At 45.7% G+C, this 21,924-nt stretch overlaps 2 protein-coding genes across 2 annotated transcripts; both read left to right on the top strand.

Moving 5' to 3' along the window:
- Window positions 1-690: 690 nt before the first annotated feature.
- On the top strand, window positions 691-7,242 carry LOC307235497 (transmembrane protein 179). Its single transcript, XM_080007620.1, has 4 exons — window positions 691-1,116; window positions 2,836-2,973; window positions 4,233-4,311; window positions 5,479-7,242. The coding sequence occupies exons 1-4, from the start codon at window positions 794-796 to the stop codon at window positions 5,671-5,673; spliced, it is 735 nt and encodes a 244-aa protein (XP_079863746.1). The 5' UTR covers window positions 691-793; the 3' UTR covers window positions 5,674-7,242.
- Window positions 7,243-7,953: 711 nt separating this feature from the next.
- On the top strand, window positions 7,954-21,818 carry LOC307235910 (electron transfer flavoprotein-ubiquinone oxidoreductase, mitochondrial-like; the record flags this gene model as incomplete). The annotated part of the gene is given in 11 exon segments (XM_080008169.1): window positions 7,954-8,115; window positions 8,221-8,565; window positions 11,822-12,037; window positions 13,092-13,173; window positions 14,078-14,196; window positions 16,226-16,303; window positions 18,568-18,711; window positions 19,413-19,475; window positions 21,044-21,109; window positions 21,111-21,305; window positions 21,645-21,818. Coding segments are annotated over 11 exon segments (1,644 nt in total).
- Between the last annotated feature and the right edge of the window lie 106 nt (window positions 21,819-21,924).

Consider the following 21,924-nt stretch of genomic DNA (forward strand, 5'->3'; position numbering starts at 1 on the left):
CCCTCGTGTTGTTTTGGTTTTGGGGAAACTTCCATCGACGTTCCGCTGTCCCACTTGTCTGAGTGAGACCACTTTTTTACCCACCACCCGTTATTATCCAATTGGAGGAAGGTCGGATCAGTGGCGTAACCCCCCGTATTGAATTGTTATTGAACTGTGAACGTCCTTAATTTGGTGCAAGTTGCTGAAACCCCTGAAGAATCATAACATCCGATGACGCTCCCGCTCTATTTTCTATTTGAACGTAGTGTTGATTTTAAAAAAGGCTGTCTTTTTGACGTTTTAATTTTGTAGTACTAGTCCACCTAAAAACGCGCGGACACAAGTTTCTATATTTCCTCTATTACTGAAATGCAAGTAAAAGATCAACGATAGAACGTTTTTGCTAGAACGTATTATTATTATTTGCGCACTTCTACTTCCTAAGATAAGCCAGTCTCGTTATCGACGGTTTCCCCCCCAAAGCGTCAGCTCAGAAACTAGGCCAGTCGGTCACAACGGACATGCGCAGTGGGTCCGTGCGTCACTGGCTCCGTGGCCCCGCCCAGCGGAGGGGCGTTGTGTAACGGTCGCGTAGGAATTCCACGGTGTGTGTGTGTGCGTGCGTGCGTGTGTGCGTGTGTGTGTGTGTGTGTGTGCGTGTGTGTGTGTGCGTGTGTGTGTGTGAGCCCATTTGGCACCCGCCGGCAGGGAACGAACCAGCGTGTTTCCGACGATGCTCGATGCCGTTTCACTTTAGGGATCTTTTTATCGCTATTTTTTATTATTATTCTTCACTGCGATTACCGGGGACATGGAGCTGGATCGGCGCCTGCTGCTGGCTCACTGCACCGCCCACACCCTATCGGTGCTGGCCGGGCTGCTGGTGGTGGTCCCCCTGGCCCTGAACGGCTCCGCCTTTAAAGGGCGCTGCGCCCTCTTCTCTACGGGCTACTGGAGGACCGAGAACCGCACCGAATTGACCGGAGAAGCGGGGGACGTTTCCCACCTGGTGGTCCAGCAGTGGGGTCCGCCGGCCGCCTGCCAGTTCGCCACGTTTGTGGGGATCTTCACGGTGCTGTACGGGGCGGCGCAGGGCTGGAGGTGCCTGTTCTACTTCCACGGACGGCATGACGAGTAAGCGTTCAAAAAAACAACGCTGCGCCCAAGTAATAAAGCAACGATTCCGGGCAAAAACGATTTGAGCATGACAAGCGCAGAATAACAACAATAATGATACTATTATACGAATGGTATAATAATAACAATCATAATATTACACGGATGATATAATAATAATAATGATATTACACGGATTATATAATAATAATAATAATAATAATTCGTTTTTCAATTATACTTAGATAATTATATAATAGAACTGACTTATATAATAACAATAATAAATATAGCCGCAGGCAGCAATACACGGGGCCATGTGTAGTCGTTGGGTACGCATTCGCTTTTTGAAAATGTATCGGGTTCCCTGCAACGTAGCCGGATATTCACAGTGTACGTTGAACGCCGCGCGGGCTACGCAGTCGACACGGCGCAACCCTCCCGATGCCAACGAGTCGGTAACGGGAAACGGGCCCGTTGACACCTTTCCCACTGCCAGAAGAAATGCCGGGTTTTTTTTTCCTGGTACGACGTCACAAACGCGTCGGAAAAGGGGCGTGTCGTGGCTCCACAGCGTGATTGGGAATAAAAACGCTTGAGGAGACAGCGACGTCAATGAGCAACCTACGGCTGTAAAACTTGGGGAAACAATGTATCGCCCAAAAATAATCGAAATCGCTCATAAACGGCCCAACAGGGGCGGGGACCGATTTGGGGCGCTGCTGCTGAGTGGCTCGGAGCCCGCGGTGCGATCCCCACACTCACAACGTTTCACGTCCCCGATGCGGGGGAAAAAAAAAGTGTGTAGCTTCTGATTTTGGATTCCAAATGGGATATGAAATGAAGGTGCGACGCACGGATATTCCCGTCTATTGACGCGGCAACGGCCGCGTGGCGCCGGTAAAGTGCAGCGCGAGCCGCTTTGTGACGTCATGAACCTATTGTGGTTCATGACGTCACAAAGCGGCCCGCTCAAATCGTCTCAACGGTCTTCTACTTCTGGTAAATGGTGACAAGTTTTTCCCCTCTCATTTCGGCTCCGGAATGGAGATCGATGTTGATCAAACTTGAACGACAATACGTCTGAAACGTCCCGGTTCTAACGGGACCGCAACCATGCTCATGTTTCGGATACTTTTAGCCAGAAAAACAGCGAGAATAAAAAATAAAGAAATGGATCCGATTACTAATTGTCATGAAAATGCTGGTGGTGAGGGTTAGGGTTAGGGTTAGGGTTAGGGTCATAATAAATCATAATAAAAAGAAAATAAAAAAATATTGGAGATTCATAGAAACATCAGGGTACCTGAAGGTCCTTTAAAACTCTTTTATTTCAGATAATGTTTTTTGCCTATATATTTTTTAGCTGTTTATATATATTTTTCCTGATTTCGATTTTTTTTTTCTCCCGACTTTGTTCTGCACAGCTTTCAGAAACTCCCTTCACCGTTTCCCCGCACTGTGCATGGCTGCCTTGAGTCTAAATTCAGTCTTACAAATATTAGCCTTCAAAAGCCAGTGATAAGTGACAAAATTAGAATTGATCACAGTCTAATTTATTGAATATATTTTATCCAGATTTTATTTATCCGTCCATTTCTTTTTTTTTTTTTGTTAAAAAAGAATCAAGTTCTTACGGCACCAGAGTCGAACATTTCGGAGATTCCAAACCGGAGCCTTTCCACTGAACCTGCGGTAATCACTGTGTTGTTGACTTGCTTTTGCTTCTGTCCCCAGCACCCTGATCTCCTCCTTCCTCACGGTGCTGCTCAGTCTGTGTGTTCTGTTCCTCTCGGCCGGGGCCAGCGTCACCTTGTCCCTGGGCCTGGCGTCCTGGTGCGACACCGTCACCGATGACAACGCTCGCCCGTACAGGTAGGCCCGGCTGCTGCTCGGCGACACGCTCCACGGCGCGGTTGCAGTATTTCCGAACGGGGACGGTCACACTGCCAAGTCTCTTAAACTCACAGAAAGAGTGGACATATTACGCGTTTATACTTGGAAATTAGAAAACAAACAATGTTTTTTACGGATGGTCTTCTCTGGGTAGCAGAGATATCTTGCCTTCCCTTGGTAATAATGAAAATATTCTCATTTTCTGTTTGTGGATCCTTGGTGCCAAAAACCAGTGGGGTGCATTTGATGAAATGGAATGAAAAAAGTAGACTGGTGTAATACACTGATTCACACATCTGATCTAACCTCTAATCTAACTAGAAAGGAATGTCTGTCTGTCTGTCTGTCTGTGTGTCTGTCTGTCTGTCTGTCTGTCTGTCTGTCCGTCCTTACATTTTGTCAAACTGTGCCATTAAAATGTCTCAGAATGTCTTGTACTAGTTAGACAACTGCCCAGAACATGACATTGTTCATATTTGGCAGCGGTAGACATCAGGCAGTAAGTGAGCACGGAGACATCAGGCAGTAAGTGAGCACGGTAGACATCAGGCAGTAAGTGAGCACGGTAGACATCAGGCAGTAATTGAGCCCGGGAGACATCAGGCAGTAAGTGAGCCAGGTAGAAATCAGGCAGTAAGTGAGCGCCATAGACATCAGTCAGTAAGTGAGCACGGTAGACATCAGGCAGTAAGTGAGCACGGTTGACATCAGGCAGTAAGTAAGTGCGTTAGGCATCAGGCAGTAAGTGAGCCTGGGAGACATCAGGCAGTAAGTGAGCCAGGTAGAAATCAGGCAGTAAGTGAGCGCCATAGACATCAGTCAGTAAGTGAGCACGGTAGACATCAGGCAGTAAGTGAGCACGGTAGACATCAGGCAGTAAGTGAGCGCGGTTGACATCAAGCAGTAAGTGCGTTAGGCATCAGGCAGTAAGTGAGCCCGGGAGACATCAGGCAGTAAGTGAGCCAGGTAGAAATCAGTCAGTAAGTGAGCGCCATAGACATCAGTCAGTAAGTGAGCACGGTAGACATCAGGCAGTAAGTGAGCGCCATAGACATCAGGCAGTAAGTGAGCGCGGTAGACATCAGGCAGTAAGTGAGCGCGGTAGACATCAGGCAGTAAGTGAGCGCGGTAGACACCAGGCAGTAAGTGAGCGTGGTAGACACCAGGCAGTAGGTGGGGTCGTTGGGGCTCCGCTGACTTGGACTCATCCGTGATATTTGTTCTTTGGTTTTGTGTAGCTGTGCCGAGTCCCAGTCCGTCCCATTTTACCTGGACGTCGACACCTCTTCGTTCTACACAGAGCTCACTCTGGCACAGGTACGTGGAGAACGCTCTCAGGAAGTGATATGCACATGCAGGAGAACACACCTACACATAATCATACATCAACATACACACACATACGCACGGGTCGTTTTGGTGGAACTACTCGATTGACTGATTCAGATTCAATTCATGAATATTTTTTTCAATTTAATTCTTTATTTGATTACTACTATATGGATTGTCTGGGGAAATAGGGCAACTTACCAGCCAGTTAACTCGGTTTAGTCCAAAGATATTGCACTTCAGTTACTTATTTTGTCTCATGCTTACTTTTCAAAACAGTTTTTGACTAAATATAAACGGCACAACTCTAGTTCAACACTGTGTTGAGTCAACAGGTGAAAGATCAAAATTTCAGCTTTGGTGCAAGGAATTTCTTAATCATCATCATCATCATCATCATCATCATTCATGGAGCAGTCCTTTCCTTCTGTGACTTTAGCCCCTTTCCCACCTGGAATCTGCAACATTGCCGTATTAAAAAATATCCGGAAAAGGCAGTAGGCAGTCATTCCCGCATTGGCCTCCTTGACGGAAAAGTTCCGTATGGAGTCTGTTCCCACATAGATGACCGTTATTCATACGTGACGTAATGCTCGCGCGAGAGGTGTCTAATATCACGCGAGACCAGGCGACAGAATCGTATTTTCAGACCCACGCCACCCGAACCCAATGTTATTAAATCAGTGTGATCATTTTCAACCTGTCCTACACTCTCTGCCTCCAGAGAAGGAACGTTCTCCACCCGTTCTACCCCTCCCTGCCCGCTCGCTCCCTCCAGACCCATGACGGCTTTGCAGCCGAGCTCCACGGTTTGGATGGCACATGCCGTTGTTTCTAATGCCTTTTTCCCCCCTTCCCGAAAAAAAACAAATATGTTATAAAAATATTTGTACAAAATAGATATTCGTAATAACCCACTATTTGTGCTTCATTTGAATGACAGCAATGTTACCGCTTCCATGTTCCATGCAATGTTACCGGCCGAGAGTGAGGAAATTTACGGGAAACATCAACACCGTCTTACACCCAGCACACAAGTTTAGTTTTTCACGGCGCTGTTTGTACTCAAGACAATAATGCGCGCTTACTTTACCCCTGACCGACCCCGGCGTGTGAGTGATCCCGCGCTGCGCTTTGTCTCCCTCTCCCGCTCAGGCTGCTCTGTGGGGCGTGACGGCTCTGTGGCTGACCCAGTCCATCCTGTCCTTCCTGCGGCTCTACCACTCCCACAGCCAGCACATCAGCGGGCCCTGTCTGCCCCGAGAGAAGGAGCTGCTGCTGAGCCACACTCCCTCCGACGGCCCCCCGTCCCCGCCCCATCCTCTCGCCACGCCCACCATCTATGTCTGAGCTGCACTCTGCGTTTGAACGCAACAGGCGACGGTGCTCCTTTGAACCGACGTCGTCCCCTCTCGATAAAGAATCGCTCTCGACTGGACTAATTGGATCGCCTCATGAAATAGGGTCGCCGCTGCCGGCGGTGCACTGCGCTCATAGCCGGTGGACAAAATAACTGAAACACTGAACTGAAACATATAAAAAGACAAAGCGAGTAAAGAGGCCAAATAGTGGAGATCAGCTGTCGCAGAAACGGCGGAGATATTTATATGTGTAAAGGGAAACAGTTATTCTTATTATTATCGTTTATTTTGTCCACCCGCTGGAGATGTAAAAAACAACCTATTGAATGAGATAAACTGAAGCCAAATCTCAAAAGTGAGTTGTGGCGGCAGTGCTCAATTTCACTCCTTATGTGTGTCGACGCTTTGTATCTTCCCCTCCCGTCAATTCCTCATTTCAACATCGCGTCGACGCGGAAACGGAAAAACGGGGACCTCCCGACCTCTTGTTTTAGCCTCGTCCAAAAGGTCCAGTTTAAAAAAAACAAACCAAAAAACACCCAAACTCTCGCGCTTCAAAGGGGATCGGAGAAGTAAAAATTGCAAGGAAGGAAAGATATCCTGCGCCGACGCTGTTGTCCTCATGACCACGGGGTTGTTTCGGGACCCGTGTGATCATCAGGAGAAGTTTGTTATTTTCTTCTTTTTTTTTGTGTGTGTGTGTGTGTGTGTGTGTTTAATGTTTACGTAAGAGACGGCACCACATGCCGCCAGGGACCTCGCACGGCCCCGGGTCCGTCTTTCCGTCTTCATATGCATGGCCGTACCTCGTTATTGTCCATTTTGATGTTACGCGTGTCGACGCACGGACAAGTTTTATTCGTCGGGGAGAATACGCCGTTGTTCACATCCCCAAGAGAAATAATTTTTTTGCACTGAAGCGCTTTTATCGCGAAGCACGTGTGCGACTGAGCCCGCGCCGCGACAGGGACCGGCTCACCGTGTGAGCACGCGACTTGACACTTTCTAATTGTGTTTCCGCCTCCTCTCCTGGTGAAGATTTCTCAATATGAAGCCGTTTGTGAGGACGCAACCGCCGCCGGGGACATGAAGCACCAAGCACGCAAATCTACTCCGGGGCGACCCGCCGTCCGTTGAAAGGCTGCAGCGTTGAATCCCCTGCCACGTTGGGGGATCATGTCGCAGCGATGGAGGACGGCTTTTGACGCCGAGGAGGATTTGTGCCGGGCCGATAAGGGTCAAAAGTGGTGCGATTTAAAAAAAAAAAAAAGAAAGGGAATCTTAAACTTTGCTACGCCAGAAAGAAAGTGATTCCAAGCGGTGGCTAAAAAAAAAGATCTCCATCTTTTGATTGAAGCGGTTGTTATGACGCGCAGACGGCGGATCGGGAAATCTGAAGGAAAAAGAAACGTTCGGGTGAAATTTATTTGTATTTTTTTTATTCTTTTCTCCGTGTCGTTTTCGTACCGAGCGCAGTATTGAAGCGTCGTTGTTGTGTTTCTTTTTGTGTTTCCTTGTATTTGGATTTGTCCAATAAACCTGACGCCCTGTGAATGAATATTGCCTTTTATTACTTCTGCCACATGCTTAAATAAATGAAACAACACCAGAAGCAATAGGCTTTGATGACACCATGCTTGAATAAAAGAAACAAAACCAGAAGCAATAGGCTTTGATGACATCATGCTTGAATAAAAGAAACAAAACCAGAAGCAATAGGCTTTGATGACATCATGCTTGAATAAAAGAAACAAAACCAGAAGCAATAGGCTTTGATGACATCATGCTTGAATAAAAGAAACAAAACCAGAAGCAATAGGCTTTGATGACATCACGCTTGAATAAAAGAAACAAAACCAGAAGCAATAGGCTTTGATGACATCATGCTTGAATAAAAGAAACAAAACCAGAAGCAATAGGCTTTGATGACGTCATGCTCAGTGTTGTTGAAGGGCCACGCAAACAGTACAGAAAACTTGTCGCCAGGCCCCAGTGAGAATTGAACTCACGACCCCTGGTTTACAAGACCAGTGCTCTAACCACTGAGCTATGAGGCCTTGATGCTGTGCTGAGAAATCCTAAATCACAATTCACTACACTACAGGAAGCCAAGAGGAAAGTCAGATGCAGCTCATCCAACAAAACATCCAACCGTCCGGGACGTCTGCATGGTAACGCCAACACGGGTGCCAACATGGGTGCCGTTACTGTCGTCCCCAGGAGCGGGGCGGCGTGACGCCGACGGTGGTGGCCGCCCAGACCGGCGGCGATGAGGCGTGGCTGCCATTGCCCAACCAGGGGCGGCAGTAACATCAGGGAGCGGACACCGTGTTGGTGCCAGTGCGGGGCTTGCTGGAGGAAGGACGGCGACCAGTGTGGGCGGAGGTCTCGGCATCTGGCCCTGAGGCGAAGGGCCACCATTCCCAGTGTGGTAACCTTGAGCTCCCCGATGGGGTGGTGTATTGTCGTTGGCAGGCCCCCCGGATGGGGGAATGACCTGCTCCCAGTGCTGGTGCCTCGTGTGCTTCATCCCCAGGTCCTCCAGCTGGTCCATGGTGCAGCGGTGACAGGGCACCACGGCAGCTCTGACTGCACCCTCAAGAGCGATGGGCTGGATGAGCGCTTCGACCGAAACTCCGGCGAATCAGCCGGCCATAATCACCAGCCGACACCAGCGGGACTGGGACCACCACTCACCCCTTGTCTCGTGGTTCTACCGAACTGCTGTGCACTCATGTTTGGGCGGAAACTCCCGACGCCTGTGGACCTGATGTTCGGGGCCCCGCCCGAGCCCGAGATTGCCGGGGGCACAGAACTGGCCTACTATCGACGGCTGACGGACGGCCTGCGGGTAGTCCACGAGTATACCCGCCAGGCCCAGGCCAGTCCTGGTTGTGCAGTGTATGGGATGCAGGCTGTGGCTTATAAAAAAAAAACCTCTGTTTTGACCCAATTAATTTGCCACAATATTATTTATATATCATATATATAAATATATTAATGTATATAAAATAAAAATAATAAAAATAATTTAAATATATACTGTGTATATATACTTTTTTCTTTTTTTTCATTGATGATGATGTGAAATTCAAACATGCCTCTGCCATTTCTTGATATCGGTGTGGAACGTAATTACATCCAGAACATATTGTGAAAATAGCGTTTGATTGAATATCTATTCATATTTATGGGATATATTCATCTCAGCCTGTTGGATCTCACTCTTTTCGCGGAGGCAGGGACGCAGGTGCAGCACATGACCTTAATGGAGTCTGTTTCCGTCTGATACCCCTCAAATGAAACAGAGATAATCAACATTATGGGCCACACTTGTGATGTTGATGCTGTTCGGGGCACAGGGCTTCGCCGTTCATACCTGGCAACCCCTGATCACCGCGCCCGGCAGACGGGTGGTGAAAGATACAACTTTAAAACAATTGCGATTTCATTTTCAGCTTTTTATTTTTGCTTGTCATAAAACACACGTAGAGCTCAAACGACTCGGCTTTGGAGACGCTGGAAGGCGTGTCTCTCTCGTTTACCAGGAGCTAGGCTAGCTGATCCCATCCGCGACCATGCGTCAAGCTAACATAGTTAGCACTCTGCTATCTGAGTTCCGGACACACAGGGATGGAGCAGGCGCTGATCGACGTCCTCGCCTGAATCTGGGTAAGACAAAGTGGTTTATTTCCTTGAGAAACTGAAAAACCGTCCCTATAATTTGACGACATGGTGGATGGTCAGTGAGGAATGGTCGTTCCATTGTTTGCCACTTTATTGTCCTCTGTATTTGTCTCACAACAGCAGAATTTAACCTCGGCGCAGTTTCATTGCTAGTAAATAAGTTTAAATAATTGTTCACGATGGTACATACTGTGTATATATTTATATATAAGGCTACAGGCGTCTAAGTGTAGATGGATGGATACTTTATTATTACCCGGAAAAGATAATAATAATAATAATAATAATAATAATAATAATAATAATAACTGGGATTTATACAGGGCCTTTCACAAACCAAAGGACACTTTACAATGGGAAAAACAAAAAAACAAGGAAAACGGCCATATATGGAAAATGCCAATTTAAAAAAATAGTTAACTGTATATAATAAAATATGAAAATATGCCCTAAACCTAATGATAAACGATGGTTATATACAACGATAAATGATGGTTATATACAATAACCAATGAAGAAAAAAAAAAATAATAATATTAATAATAATAACAAAAAAATATACAAATAAAAAATGTAAAATTACCCCAAAAAAGGAATGGAATAAACCGTGAAGCACAATGACCGACCCTTAACATCCAAACTACTGTCCACAACTTTTTAAGCCTTTCCCTGTGGCCCTCGTCACTCTAGGCAAATAGTACGAGGGTTTTCTTTTAACATTTCCTTTTTCTCACAAACAAGAGTGTGTGTGTGTGTGTGTGTGTGTGTGTGTGTGTGTGTGTGTGTGTGTGTGTGTGTGTGTGTGTGTGTGTGTGTGTGTGTGTGTGTGGCAGCGTGGGCCTACAAATCACAAGATCAATAATGATGCATGTTTTGAGGATCAATGCAGTGATCAGTAGATTTGATTGGTCTCTCAGGGCGGTTTGAGCAGGAAGACAGAAATTTTGGAAGGCCAGTCAAGTCAGACAATAAACCCTTTCAGTTTCGCAGGCCTTCCATCTCCAGAGAGGCGTGGGCCACTGGTGCTCCTGCTCTCCATACCTCTTCCATCCAGCCATTGAGGTCCTAGCCAGTCAAGGCAGGAGATTTCCCCGATTCACATTCACAACACAGTTAACAATCTGTCTCTATCTGAGATGGTATAACAATATTTTTGTCGCCCCCTATAACATCCATCCCACCATTGTTATGCTTGATAGATGCTTTTGGAAGCTTTTCAGGATACAACATTAATCGGGAGCAGAGCGAACTGATGCCCATATCAGACAAAGTACCACCACTCCCAAATCACTCCCTTTAAAATTTCAAGGGACCAATTCTAAACGTGAGGTATATTTGCCACAAGAGAGCACAGGAAACTCTTGAAAAGTAACTGGGAATCCAAGATGCATCAGTGAAAACACAATTTTGTATTTTGGAGTACATTGCCCGTCTCAATGGTCGGTCGCATTAACTCCATAAAGATACTTGCCCTCTTGTATTGACGTATTGACTAGAGAGAGCTTAAAAACCTGGCGGGTGTTTTCAGCACGCTGATCTCCAGCCTCCTTCAGGAGATGTGCAGGTAGCTCCTGTAGAATCCGGCCCCAGTGGCTTCTCTCCTGAGGAAGGCTGTAGAGCCGCATGCTTAAGCTGTAGACCAGGGTTTTCCCTCCTTTCCTGTCTGTGAAAATGTACTTATTTTGAGGTTAATAGCGGAATTAAAGCTTAGGGTATTTAGGGCGTGGAGAAAACAAGTCTCTACTTCTTCCTGCTCCTTTTCAAACATGTAGTGTATTTATTTTTGTGAAGAATCTGCATGTTTTATTCAGTTTTGTTGTTGTTTTTAATAGTTATTTGTGTTTCTTATCTGTTGTTTCATAAATGTATAGCTCCATAAAGATTAAGCATTTAGACTTTGTATATGGCGTGGACTAGATGATAACAGCAGTAACACAAATTGCAAGAACAGATTATATTGAATTGCTGTACTTGCAGAATAATGATCTTAATGATTCATATTGATAAATATAGTATTAATACTATCAGCCAATTAAATACATTGTAATATAATATTTCAAGGTCCCTAAAAGCTAACAACCACCGGCATCGGTTGTTATACTGCTGATATTCCTGCTTATTATTCCTCACAGTTCGATGGAACATTTCTTTCCTTGTAATTAGGACAGTTTCTACCCAAATCCATCCCAAATCCAACCCTAACCCGTATTGAATCAACACGCATCGGCATCACATATTTCCCCCAGAATGCAAATCTGCTTCCAACAGCCACATCAAATATGTCGGATATCGAGGTAAAACAAATCGGTGTTCTGTGTAGGCACATAGAAGCATTTTAGATTTCTGTCGTGGAGGAAAATCTTCTGTTTCTATGATGAGCCTCAAACTAGCGATCCATGTGTCATTAGAAGTAACTGCTTGAGCTGTGTGTGTGTGTGTGTGTGTGTGTTTTTGCGGACGAGGCGGACGTTGTGATCGTGGGCGGAGGTCCGGCGGGGCTGCCGGCCGCCATGCGCCTGAAGCGGCTGGCCAGCGAGCAGCAGGAGGAGGTCCAGGGGTGCGTGGTGGAGAAGGCCTCTCAGATCGGCGCCCCCACCCTGTCGGGGGCCTGCCTCGAACCCGGCGCCCTCACCGAGCTCTTCCCCCCCGACTGGGAGGAACGAGGGGTCAGTGGGTTCGTCCATGAAGAGTTACAGCTGGGACGTGTTTTAGTTGGTGATTGCCGTTAAAATGATTGTGATCAAGAATTACATTTGATAAATGTAAGAAGTATAATTTATTTACATTACTAATTATTATTATTATTCTAACATATTTGTTATGGCACTGTCACAGTACTATTAGTCTAAGTCTAGCTTCATGAAGAAGAGCCATTTAGGCATTGAACACCAGAAAAAACATTTTAATCAACGCTATCAGGAGGTTATGTGATATTTGTCAAACACTTTTGCATCACGGGAAATCATAGATGATGTGGGTATACCAGCGGGTATACCCGGGTATTTTAAATGCTAAAAAATAGGTGATTGACTCCTTTCCCATTACCAGGAGAGGACTATGCCTTTTCTTTCCTGGTCTGATTTATCACGTCCGATGTTTCCTCCATGCCGGAAAAGGGCTGCGTGATTGCAAACAGAGCAGTGGAAGCAGCGCTGAGTATCCATGCCCGCACCGGTCCTTCGGCGACGCTCCTGCAGTTCGGAGGCCGGCCTCGAGCGGTGATGGAGCGCGGGGATTCTCCGCTGTGCTCCCCATGGGGCGATCCCCACACTCAAAACATTTCATGGTCCCGTTTACCTTGATTTTTTGATTCTAAATTGGATGCACAGATATTCCCGTTTATTTACGCGCCAACGTCCGGCACTTCAATCGCGCCTCGTGCCGCATAAAGAGGCGGAAATTAGCACGTCGACCCGGGTGCCCATCAGAACCGATCTGAGCTGGAGACGATAAAAACCTGTGTCTATAGCAGGGTCATTTGTCCCGGGACTGAAACCCGGATGTAACCTTTGCTATTCCCAGGTGTGAGCGGGTCTTACCGGGATTTTGACGCAGTGGGAAGGAGGTATATGTTAGCTGCTCCCAGGGAATTGAGGCGGGTGCCGAACCCATGTGACGGCCGTCCAGGCAAACACTTTGGACGAGCGATGAGCGCGGCCACTAATGAATCCCACCAACGGTGTTTCTTTTTCCGAACGCTCCTCTCGCCCTCCCTTCAAGGCTCCACTTAACACCCAGGTGACCGAGGATGTGTTCGGCGTCTTAACGCAGAAACACCGGATCCCTGTTCCCATGCTGCTGGGTAGGAGCCCGGCCCGTTCGGCGTCAATGCCCTTGTCCTGTGTATGAAATCACGCCCTGCACATTGTGTGACCTCAATGAAACTCAGTTAAATTCCAGAGGTGTATGGAATATGTCTTCCTGAAAAGAAAACACCTCTCGTGCCTTGATGACACATAAACCAGGTGTTCAGGGTTCACAGACGCTGGAGTCGGAACAAATAAAATATAGAATGTAAATAAAAGAAAATATATAGAAAATACAGAGCTGCGGAGCCGGGCTAGTATTTTTAACTTTAGCCCCATTCCTGCATTGCCGTCCCCCCCTTTTTTAGTTGTTTTATTTGGAGGAACCAGGCACCGCGGTCGGGAGCTGTGTTCGCGTCCGGATGCCGACAATCCGCAAATGGAAAAATACGTTCATGATTCCTCTTATTTATAACCCCCGGTTGAAATGTTATTTGTGTGCATTTTTTTAAGCTTTATCTGTTGTCTCCTGTTGTTTTAATGCACACTGGCAAACAAAAAACCACTGCTCAACTTGAATCTCAGGGCAGAAATGTCCCGAGGTTGGCAAAAGTCAATAATATGCATTTGATGAACCAAAAGTGTACCAGAACAAATAAGTCAGTTAAATAACTTAAATTCATTGTAAACAAAGAACCTTTTAATGATGTCTTTGCCTTGTACCACTTGATATGACTTGATAATACAAACCTTTATTTTATAACACATTTCATATGCAACTCAAAGTGCTTTCCATCAACAAAGGGTAATCAAATTATAGCGAAAAAAACAAACTAACGAAATAAACAATTGAGTCTCCCATTTGGGTTCTACTGGCTGATCCATTTCTGGTTCCCTTGTGTTAAATCAGGGCGTGGCAGTTTGCTGCATGACTTTCTCTGTCTTACCGTCTGCGCGCAGGGCTGCCCATGAACAACCACGGGAACTACATTGTGCGGCCGGGAACCCTGGTGCGCTGGGTGGGCGAGCAGGCGGAGGAGCTGGGGGTGGAGCTGTACCCGGGCTACGCCGCGGTTGAGATCAGTGGCTGCTCCTCCTTCCGTCATTAACACCAAAATGTTGGTGTCAACACGCTGTTTTCTGGTTTCACATTCTGCTGATCCTCCGTGGTTGGTGATGTACCGGGGCACTGGTTCATATTCCCTGTACTGATCGATGGCCACATATTGTTTTACATAGGTCTGGGTGATATGCCCAAAATATTCTATGTTTATATAAAAAACAATTTGTGGCGCTGCGCAACACCGACTTATTTTGGATACTCACCGTGCACGGTGACTCCAAATGATAATTGATACATACATGCATACATACAGTGCTGTTTGAAAGTATGTGAACCCCTGGAGCAGTTTAGATGTTTGTTGTTTTACCATGATTTGCTTATTTTATCGTCACCAGTTTTTATGTATGAAATGTCAGATATATGTTTATCAGTTGCATGTACTTGTTTAGTGGGACTTGTCTAAGTAGCCCAAAAACTACATGAAACATAGAATTTGTGTATGTGCAAAAGTAAGTGAACCCCCAGCTGCATTGGTTGAGTCAAGCAGGTAACAGACTCAGGTGAAACACATTTGGGTGCTTCATTAATCATTTTAGCAGACCAATGAAATGCGACATCCTTGGGAAAGGGTTTGGCCTGCACTAATTAAAAGAGAGAGGAAACCAACCAAACCACTGTGGTCCCATACAAATCAACAATGCCGAGAGCAAGGGAGATATCTGAGGACATAAAGAAGAGGGCTATTAGAAAAGATATAAGAATCCAAAAGATTCCAGCTCCATCCATCCACTGTAAGACAAATCATTTGCAAATGGAGGGCCTTCAACATGACAGCAACGCCGCCTAGACGTGGACGCCCATCAAAGCTATCACCCAGAAGCGCTAGAAAAATAATAAATCAGGTAAAGGCCAAACCCACACATTACCTCTAGAGAGGTGCAGACCTCTCTGGTGGCAGCTGGGACAAAATGTGCATGTGTCTACAATCAGACGAAAATTGAATAGACGTGACATTTATGGGAGGGTTGCTAGAAGGAAGCCTCTGCTCTCAAAAAAAGAACAAAGCCGCCCGTCTCAACTTTTCCAGAGCACTTGGACACACCAGAGGCCTTCTGGAAGGCCATTCTCTGGACAGACGAGTCCAAAATAGAATTATTTGGTTACACTCAAAACCACCATGTTTGGAGAAAAGCCAACACTTCATAGGAAGAAAAGAACCTCCTTCCCAACAGTGAAGCATGGTGGTGGAAATGTGAAGGTCTGGGGCTGCTTTTCTGCTTCTGGACCTGGACGACTCCATATTATCCAAGGAACCATGTATTCTCAGGCACATCAACAAATTCTTGACCAGAATCTCCTGCCGTCAGTCAGGGAGCTGAAGTTGGGACGAAAATGGATTATGCAACAAGACAATGACCCAAAGCATTCCAGCAAAACTACAAAGGAATGGCTTCAGAGAAAGAGGATTCGTACTCTGGATCGGCCCAGTCAAAGTCCGGACCTTAATCCAATTGAAATGTTGTGGCGAGACCTGACGAAGTTGGTACATAGCAGATGTCCCTCCAACCTCTCTCAGCTGGCTGAGTTCTGCAAGGAGGAGTGGGCAAAAATCCCCATAAGCAGATGCAAGAGACTGGTTAGTGGTGACAGAAGACGTTTGGTTGAAGTAATGGCTGCGAAAGGGGGAGCCACAAGCTACTAATAAAGGGGTTCACATACTTTTGCACATGTTAAATTTTCAGCTTTTGTGAAATAAACCACCTTTCTTGAATGAAATAATGAAAATATCTCTGTCAATTATTTGGAAGGTGTGCTTTACAAATTGGGATTTGGATGTATGTTTAAGGTTATTTTAAGTTTTTTTTTTTTTTTTTTTTTTTTACAAAAACAGTGACCATGTCTGGAGGGTTCACAAACATTTTACGCAGCACTCAAATATTTACGTTGAACAAAATAATCTTACGGATTAGCACTTTAATGGTGATATGCTTGAACCCTGATTCGCGTCGAGTCAGTTTGATTAAAGTGGTACTTTGGTCCTCCAGGTTTTGTTCCACGACGACGGCAGCGTCAAAGGAATCGCCACCATTGATGTCGGCATCGCCAAGGATGGTAGGCCCAAGGTAATCAACAACAGCACTGGAAGGAAATGTTTGTAGTTTTCCTGCTTTGTACACTGTGTGTGTGTGTGTGTGCGCGCGACCCCTTCATACTTATTCTTTCAGAAGTGGCTTTTTTTTGTAAACACAGATCTGAGAATTGATGAAAATTAGGGACTGGACAAAACAACTTTTTTTCATTTCCGATACCACCAACCTTCAGTATCTGCCGATTCTGATCCGTTTTGACATCTAAGCTGTTCATTTGCTTAAGAAGAAGAAGACTCTTTAATTGTCACACAGCACACCACACTACAACACATGCACGCACACACACTTTGGATTGTGGCAGGTGAAATGAGGCCTCTGCATTTAACCCATCCTTGGTTTGTCCTTCCTCCGGGGGCACAGCCAGGAGCAGTGGGCAGCATTCGTGGACGCACCCGGGGACCTGATGACGAGTGTCCATCACTGGTCAGACAATGATGTGTGCATGTTTTTTGGGGGGGGGGGGGGGGTCCTTACTGATGTTAGGGGGAGGAAACCCCATGTGAGCACGGGGAGAATATGCAAACTCCACACAGAAAGGCTCCTATTTGGGTGATAACCCAGTGCCAACAGCGCCCCAGGTGGGAATCGAACCCAGGAGCACCTTGCTGTGAGGCAACAGTGCAATGCAAAAATCATTACGCTCAAACCGTTCTTTATTTCCCCAAAGAAAGAAACACGATGCCCACACTTGCATCATAATCCTCCTTCCTGTTATTTAGCTGCTTTTTAAAATAAACACTTGAAAGCAGATTCCAATTATTCCAATATCACTGGAGGTGCGACTTTGCAAAAGTCAGGTCAACGCATTAAAAACAATCTGCAACAAAGTGCTTCATCGTGTTCATCACGCCGTTCTGAAATTTCCGATGGCTCCGCGCCCCTGCATACTCTCTTGTTGTGTATATTGCATTTCATGTGATGAGCCACAGACACGTCTCGCTCACTCCATGTTATTGCTGAGTAACATTAAAGCCGCAATTTGTAGCCGACAGTCGCACCCCTCCCGACTCCAGTTGGGCATCACAAGATGGGAAAGCTTGTTAATTCCAGTATGAGTTTAAAACCCCTTTGTATCGTGTTTCCAAAGAAAAAACAAAATGCACACAATTCACTTCTTTAAAAAGAGATTGATAGTGAATATGGTGACGTCCCAGGGTAATGTTTATAACGCCCAAATCTTATATACCTGACTTATTTACTTTCGTTTTGAGCCCAATTCCAATAAGAAATTGACCCATGTCACTTCCGGTCGTCGTGTTGGATCCAATCTTGTCGCATGAGTTTCGAAGACGTGAAGCGTTCCCAGAGCCTCCTTCGCAGAATCCGACTCTCCACAGAAATGAATGGCCTTCCGGTTTGTTGTCGGCGTTTGTCGGACGCGGTGTGAAGCGGGCTTTAGCTTTAAACCGAGGGGTGATTTTGCGTCGTGTTTAATGTCCCGTTACTTGTGGGAGATGTTTGTCACTTGGGTATTCTCTGCCTTTCTGTGCAGCTGAAGATAATCGGCAGATAATCCTGCTCCTTGCTGCTTCTCAACAGAAGTAGGAAATCTTTTTATATGGAAGCATGAATGGTCCTACTGCCGCTTACATTTTGGCTCTGAAATAAAACACTGTCCTTGTTTCCAGTTTGTTTTTTTTTACTATGCGAGTTAATTTAAACATTACGCCCGTTGCAGTCAGTGTGTGTATGTTCTAGGCTTCTGATTAGAAAGCTGTTATAATGCTAATTGTTTTACAAGGCGCCAGGTGTGTAACACACTGACACTAACACGCACTTGTTAAGTCAGTATTTTATATTTGCATTCGTGTGTGAAATCTGCTACGCTAATTTAATTAAGTCTTCATTTGAATGTGGCAACATGGTTTGTCCTGCTGCTGTATTGTTGTGAGTAGCTGCCCACGGTAGACCGCTTCCCTGTTTACTCACTGGGGCAGTGACTGGTTATGCATTTCCCTAAAAATATTGAATCCATTTTACAAAAAATAAATTCCAGAATAGTGGCACTTTTTTACCTGCAGTGCAAAGGCAGATCTAATCTGAAAAAAACTTTTTTTTTGTCCACAAGGCTCAAAAATATTCATCTGGGTTCAAATTGGTGAAAACATATATGTAAAATATGTGCACCACTTTGAATGCAACCGTGGGGCTGCTGATCTTATTGGAGGGTTTGCTGATGGTGACTGGTCAGTTCGGGTTAAAGCTTAATGACTAACTGTGCTTGTCTCTGGGCTCAGGACACCTTTGAGAGGGGAAAGGAGCTCCACGCCAAGGTGACGCTGTTTGGGGAAAGCTGTCACGGACACCTGGCCAAGCAGCTGTACAAGCACTTCAACCTGAGGGAGAACTGTGAGCCTCAGACGTACGCCATCGGCCTGGAGGTAGATGACCACTAGCATATGCGTCAGGACACTTCGGTCCCTCCTCGTGTCACCCAACCCCACTGCACATTTATAACTGTGTATGTGGATTGTTTCTCATGTGTTGGCACCATTAAGGTGCCAATCAGTTTAAACCCCAACACTCAATGAGCTTTAGATGAAATAAAGATTTAAAATAAAAGATTCTGTGGTGACTGTGTGAAGACGTCGATTCACTTCCGCAGCTTTATCAAGCCTGAAAGACTTGACTGATATAAAGCGGTGAGTGGAAATGAGTGCTGTGCCAGGAGTTGATAAGGATTGACCCCCAACCCTTCTGCAGGTGGGCTTGGATTACTCTAACCCCTACCTCAACCCCTTCCTGGAGTTCCAGCTCTGGAAACACCACCCCTTAGATTCATGCACTCTGGAGGGATCGCCAGAGCTCTGAACGAGGGACGTTGTGATTTGACCACCAGAGGGAGCACTAGACTATATAACACACTGATCAATAATGAGTGTGGTTTCCCTGAGGCTCCGGAAAATCGTACACTCATTCTTGGTTTAACACTTTCTTTGGTCGATGTTCTTTACTGCAGAGTGCTCATTGTCTGTACAAGAAACTACGAACATCCAGAAGATGAAGGTGCAGTTGACGTATAGAAGGGTTGTTAAAAGTAAAAGCTGAGCCAGAATTCCCCTGTCCCCGTCTTCCTCTCCAGTCCAACCCAAAGGTGACCTTCCCCAGAGAGCTGCTGATTGGCTGCAGCCCCGGCTCCATGAACGTGCCAAAAAATCGAAGGCATCCACATGGCCATGAAGAGCGGGATGCCGGGTGGCCGAAACTGTCTTCCCTAAAATCACCGCCGAAAGCCCCAACGGCAGGTAATGCACAACTAAATAAAGACACTTCTATTATTCTCTGTGAGAATTAAAATACTGAAATGTAAAAGCTGGGGGGAAAAAAAAGCTGACGTGTTACCGTGGAGGGGATGAAGTTGAGTATTCTGTGTGTCCAGCATTCCTACTCTAAACGGTTTGGACAGATTCAGGTGCACCAGCTCAGGGCAAATGCCTGCTGTTTTTCTTTCCTAACAACCAAATCAAATGGGTCGATGAGAGCCAAAAACACTGTGGTATGTCCCTGCAGTTCTACCCCCTAGCACTGCCAAACTTATCATATACTCTATATCATGGTTCAGTTAGATGCCTGTATGGCTGCATTACAGTGAAGGAATGAGCTTTCTCAAAGTATTGTCATTACTTATGATTTCATATTTATTTTGTGTAAATGTCTCACGAAAACACGTTTTGCATATGTGGTGCGAGCACTTAACCGGTTGAGCCACCAGGACATCCCAGTTGTATTGGATTTTAAAACCCAAACCACATGGTCACGCAGTATAAGTTTCCATTCCAACGCGATCTCGCTAAAATGAGACGTGACAGGTTCTCTCTCCGAGTGGGAGTCTGTTTGGGAACCAGTGATGGTGATCCTTATGATCCTGTGAGAACATCAAGGAACTCTTACAGCAACCTGGGCCGAGATTGAAGGATATGGAGAACGGGCTGAACAGGAGTGCTCGATGGGGAAATCTGTCTGTAAACACTGTCATCTCAGCGGCAACATTTTGACAATCTTTCGCTTTTCATTTCCATACATGTTCCAGGGTGTCTGTCAGTCCTTAAAATGTCTGAAACTTTGGTTTACTGGGCATCATCTCAGCATCAAGACATTGTCTAATTTGTTTCTGCGTCAACAGCCTACCTGACTTTATACTCACTTAAAAATCCCATTTCATAAAAAAGTCGATAACCTTCCCTGTAAATACTTAAATCAAACAAAAATATTTATTTGATACGTGCAGACACTGTATTCCATTGACTGAAGTCACAGTCTCAGGAAGTTATTTCCACCGTCAAACAGAAGAGTTTTAAACATCTCCGTTTCCAGTCGTCAGGAAGCTGTAATGAACTTCCTTGACTCTACAGGAAGCGGAATGTTTTCAATCATCTGCTCAGGTGGTGTACATATTAGGAAGCTAAATGGAACAATATAATCAAAATTGAACTAAATCACTAAATAAACCGCATTTTATGAGACCAAATCGAGGCGAATTCAATGACTTAAGTTTAGTCAATTGTAGTGCAAAATAATTTTTCAGATTTCAATTGGTTAAATTCCTAGTTGAGCGGTTCTCAGTAAAGTTATTGTGAGTGAAACTTAATTGACACTGTTAGGGGCAGGATCATTGTACATTCTCTCGTGTCTATAAGGTTGAGAAAATAAATCATATCTTCACAATAAAAGGTTGACGAGGAGGTTCATTAATCTGTATTATAACTGTACTTCATTCCAGGCCTCGACTCGGCTCAGCTCAAACCCGCCAAAGACTGCGCCCCCATCGAGTACCCCAACGCCCGACGGCAAGCTGAGCTTCGACCTGCTGTCCTCTGTGGCGCAGAGCAGCACCAACCACAAGGGCGACCAGCCGGCCCACCTCACCCTGAGAGACGACAGCGTCCCCGTGGAGCGGAACCTGGCCCTCTACGACGGCCCCGAGCAGCGCTTCTGCCCTGCACGCACACAACCTGATGTTCGGATCGTCCAGGAAGTACTACAGTTAGTTAGTACTGATGTCGTCCTGGTACTTTCCACATACTACACGGTTTCAGACTAATTTGGCACCTAACAAATGTTGAAATAGATTTCAGCCCATTTACAAGTCAGCATTAATTATAGTCTCTTGGATTTGGTAAAATTATCTCCTGGTCCCAGGAACATGTTTTTGTCAACGGCATTAAATTTAACATCTGTTAATTTGTAAAGTTGTAAACACTGGTTCAGTTTTGGCAAGTTCCCAGATCTCTCCAAACACACCTTCAGGAGCGTCTCTTGACTCTACCCTAATTCCGTCCCCTCTCCAGTAGTGTACGAGTAAGTTCCCATGGAGACGGGCGAAGGCACGCGGCTGCAGATCACCCAGAACTGCGTGCACTGCAAGACGTGCAACATCAAAGACTCCAGTCAGAACATCAACTGGGTGCTTCCCGAGCACCCAGATGACGTTCCTCCGTTACGGACAGGTTCAATTAAAGGAAAACTCAGGTACGTTGGAATCCTCTAAACATTAGGAGCCGTTTTAGGAGATTCCGACGCCAGCCACTAGTGTTGACTCCCAACGACTGAAAAACAAGTTTTCCTTTAATAGAAATGGAAGAGTTGTGAATTTC

The sequence above is a fragment of the Zeus faber genome, assembly GCF_960531495.2.
Source record: "Zeus faber genome assembly, chromosome: 10".
NCBI classification, from domain to species: Eukaryota; Metazoa; Chordata; class Actinopteri; order Zeiformes; family Zeidae; genus Zeus; species Zeus faber.

Excerpts from the sequence above, each read along its gene's own strand:
- LOC307235497 (XM_080007620.1), top strand. The coding sequence starts at position 794 with ATGGAGCTGGATCGGCGCCTGCTGCTGGCTCACTGCACCGCCCACACC. Across the intron at positions 2,974-4,232 it reads GACAACGCTCGCCCGTACAG|CTGTGCCGAGTCCCAGTCCG; the intron begins GTAGGCCCGGCT and ends GGTTTTGTGTAG. Across the intron at positions 4,312-5,478 it reads CAGAGCTCACTCTGGCACAG|GCTGCTCTGTGGGGCGTGAC; the intron begins GTACGTGGAGAA and ends TCTCCCGCTCAG.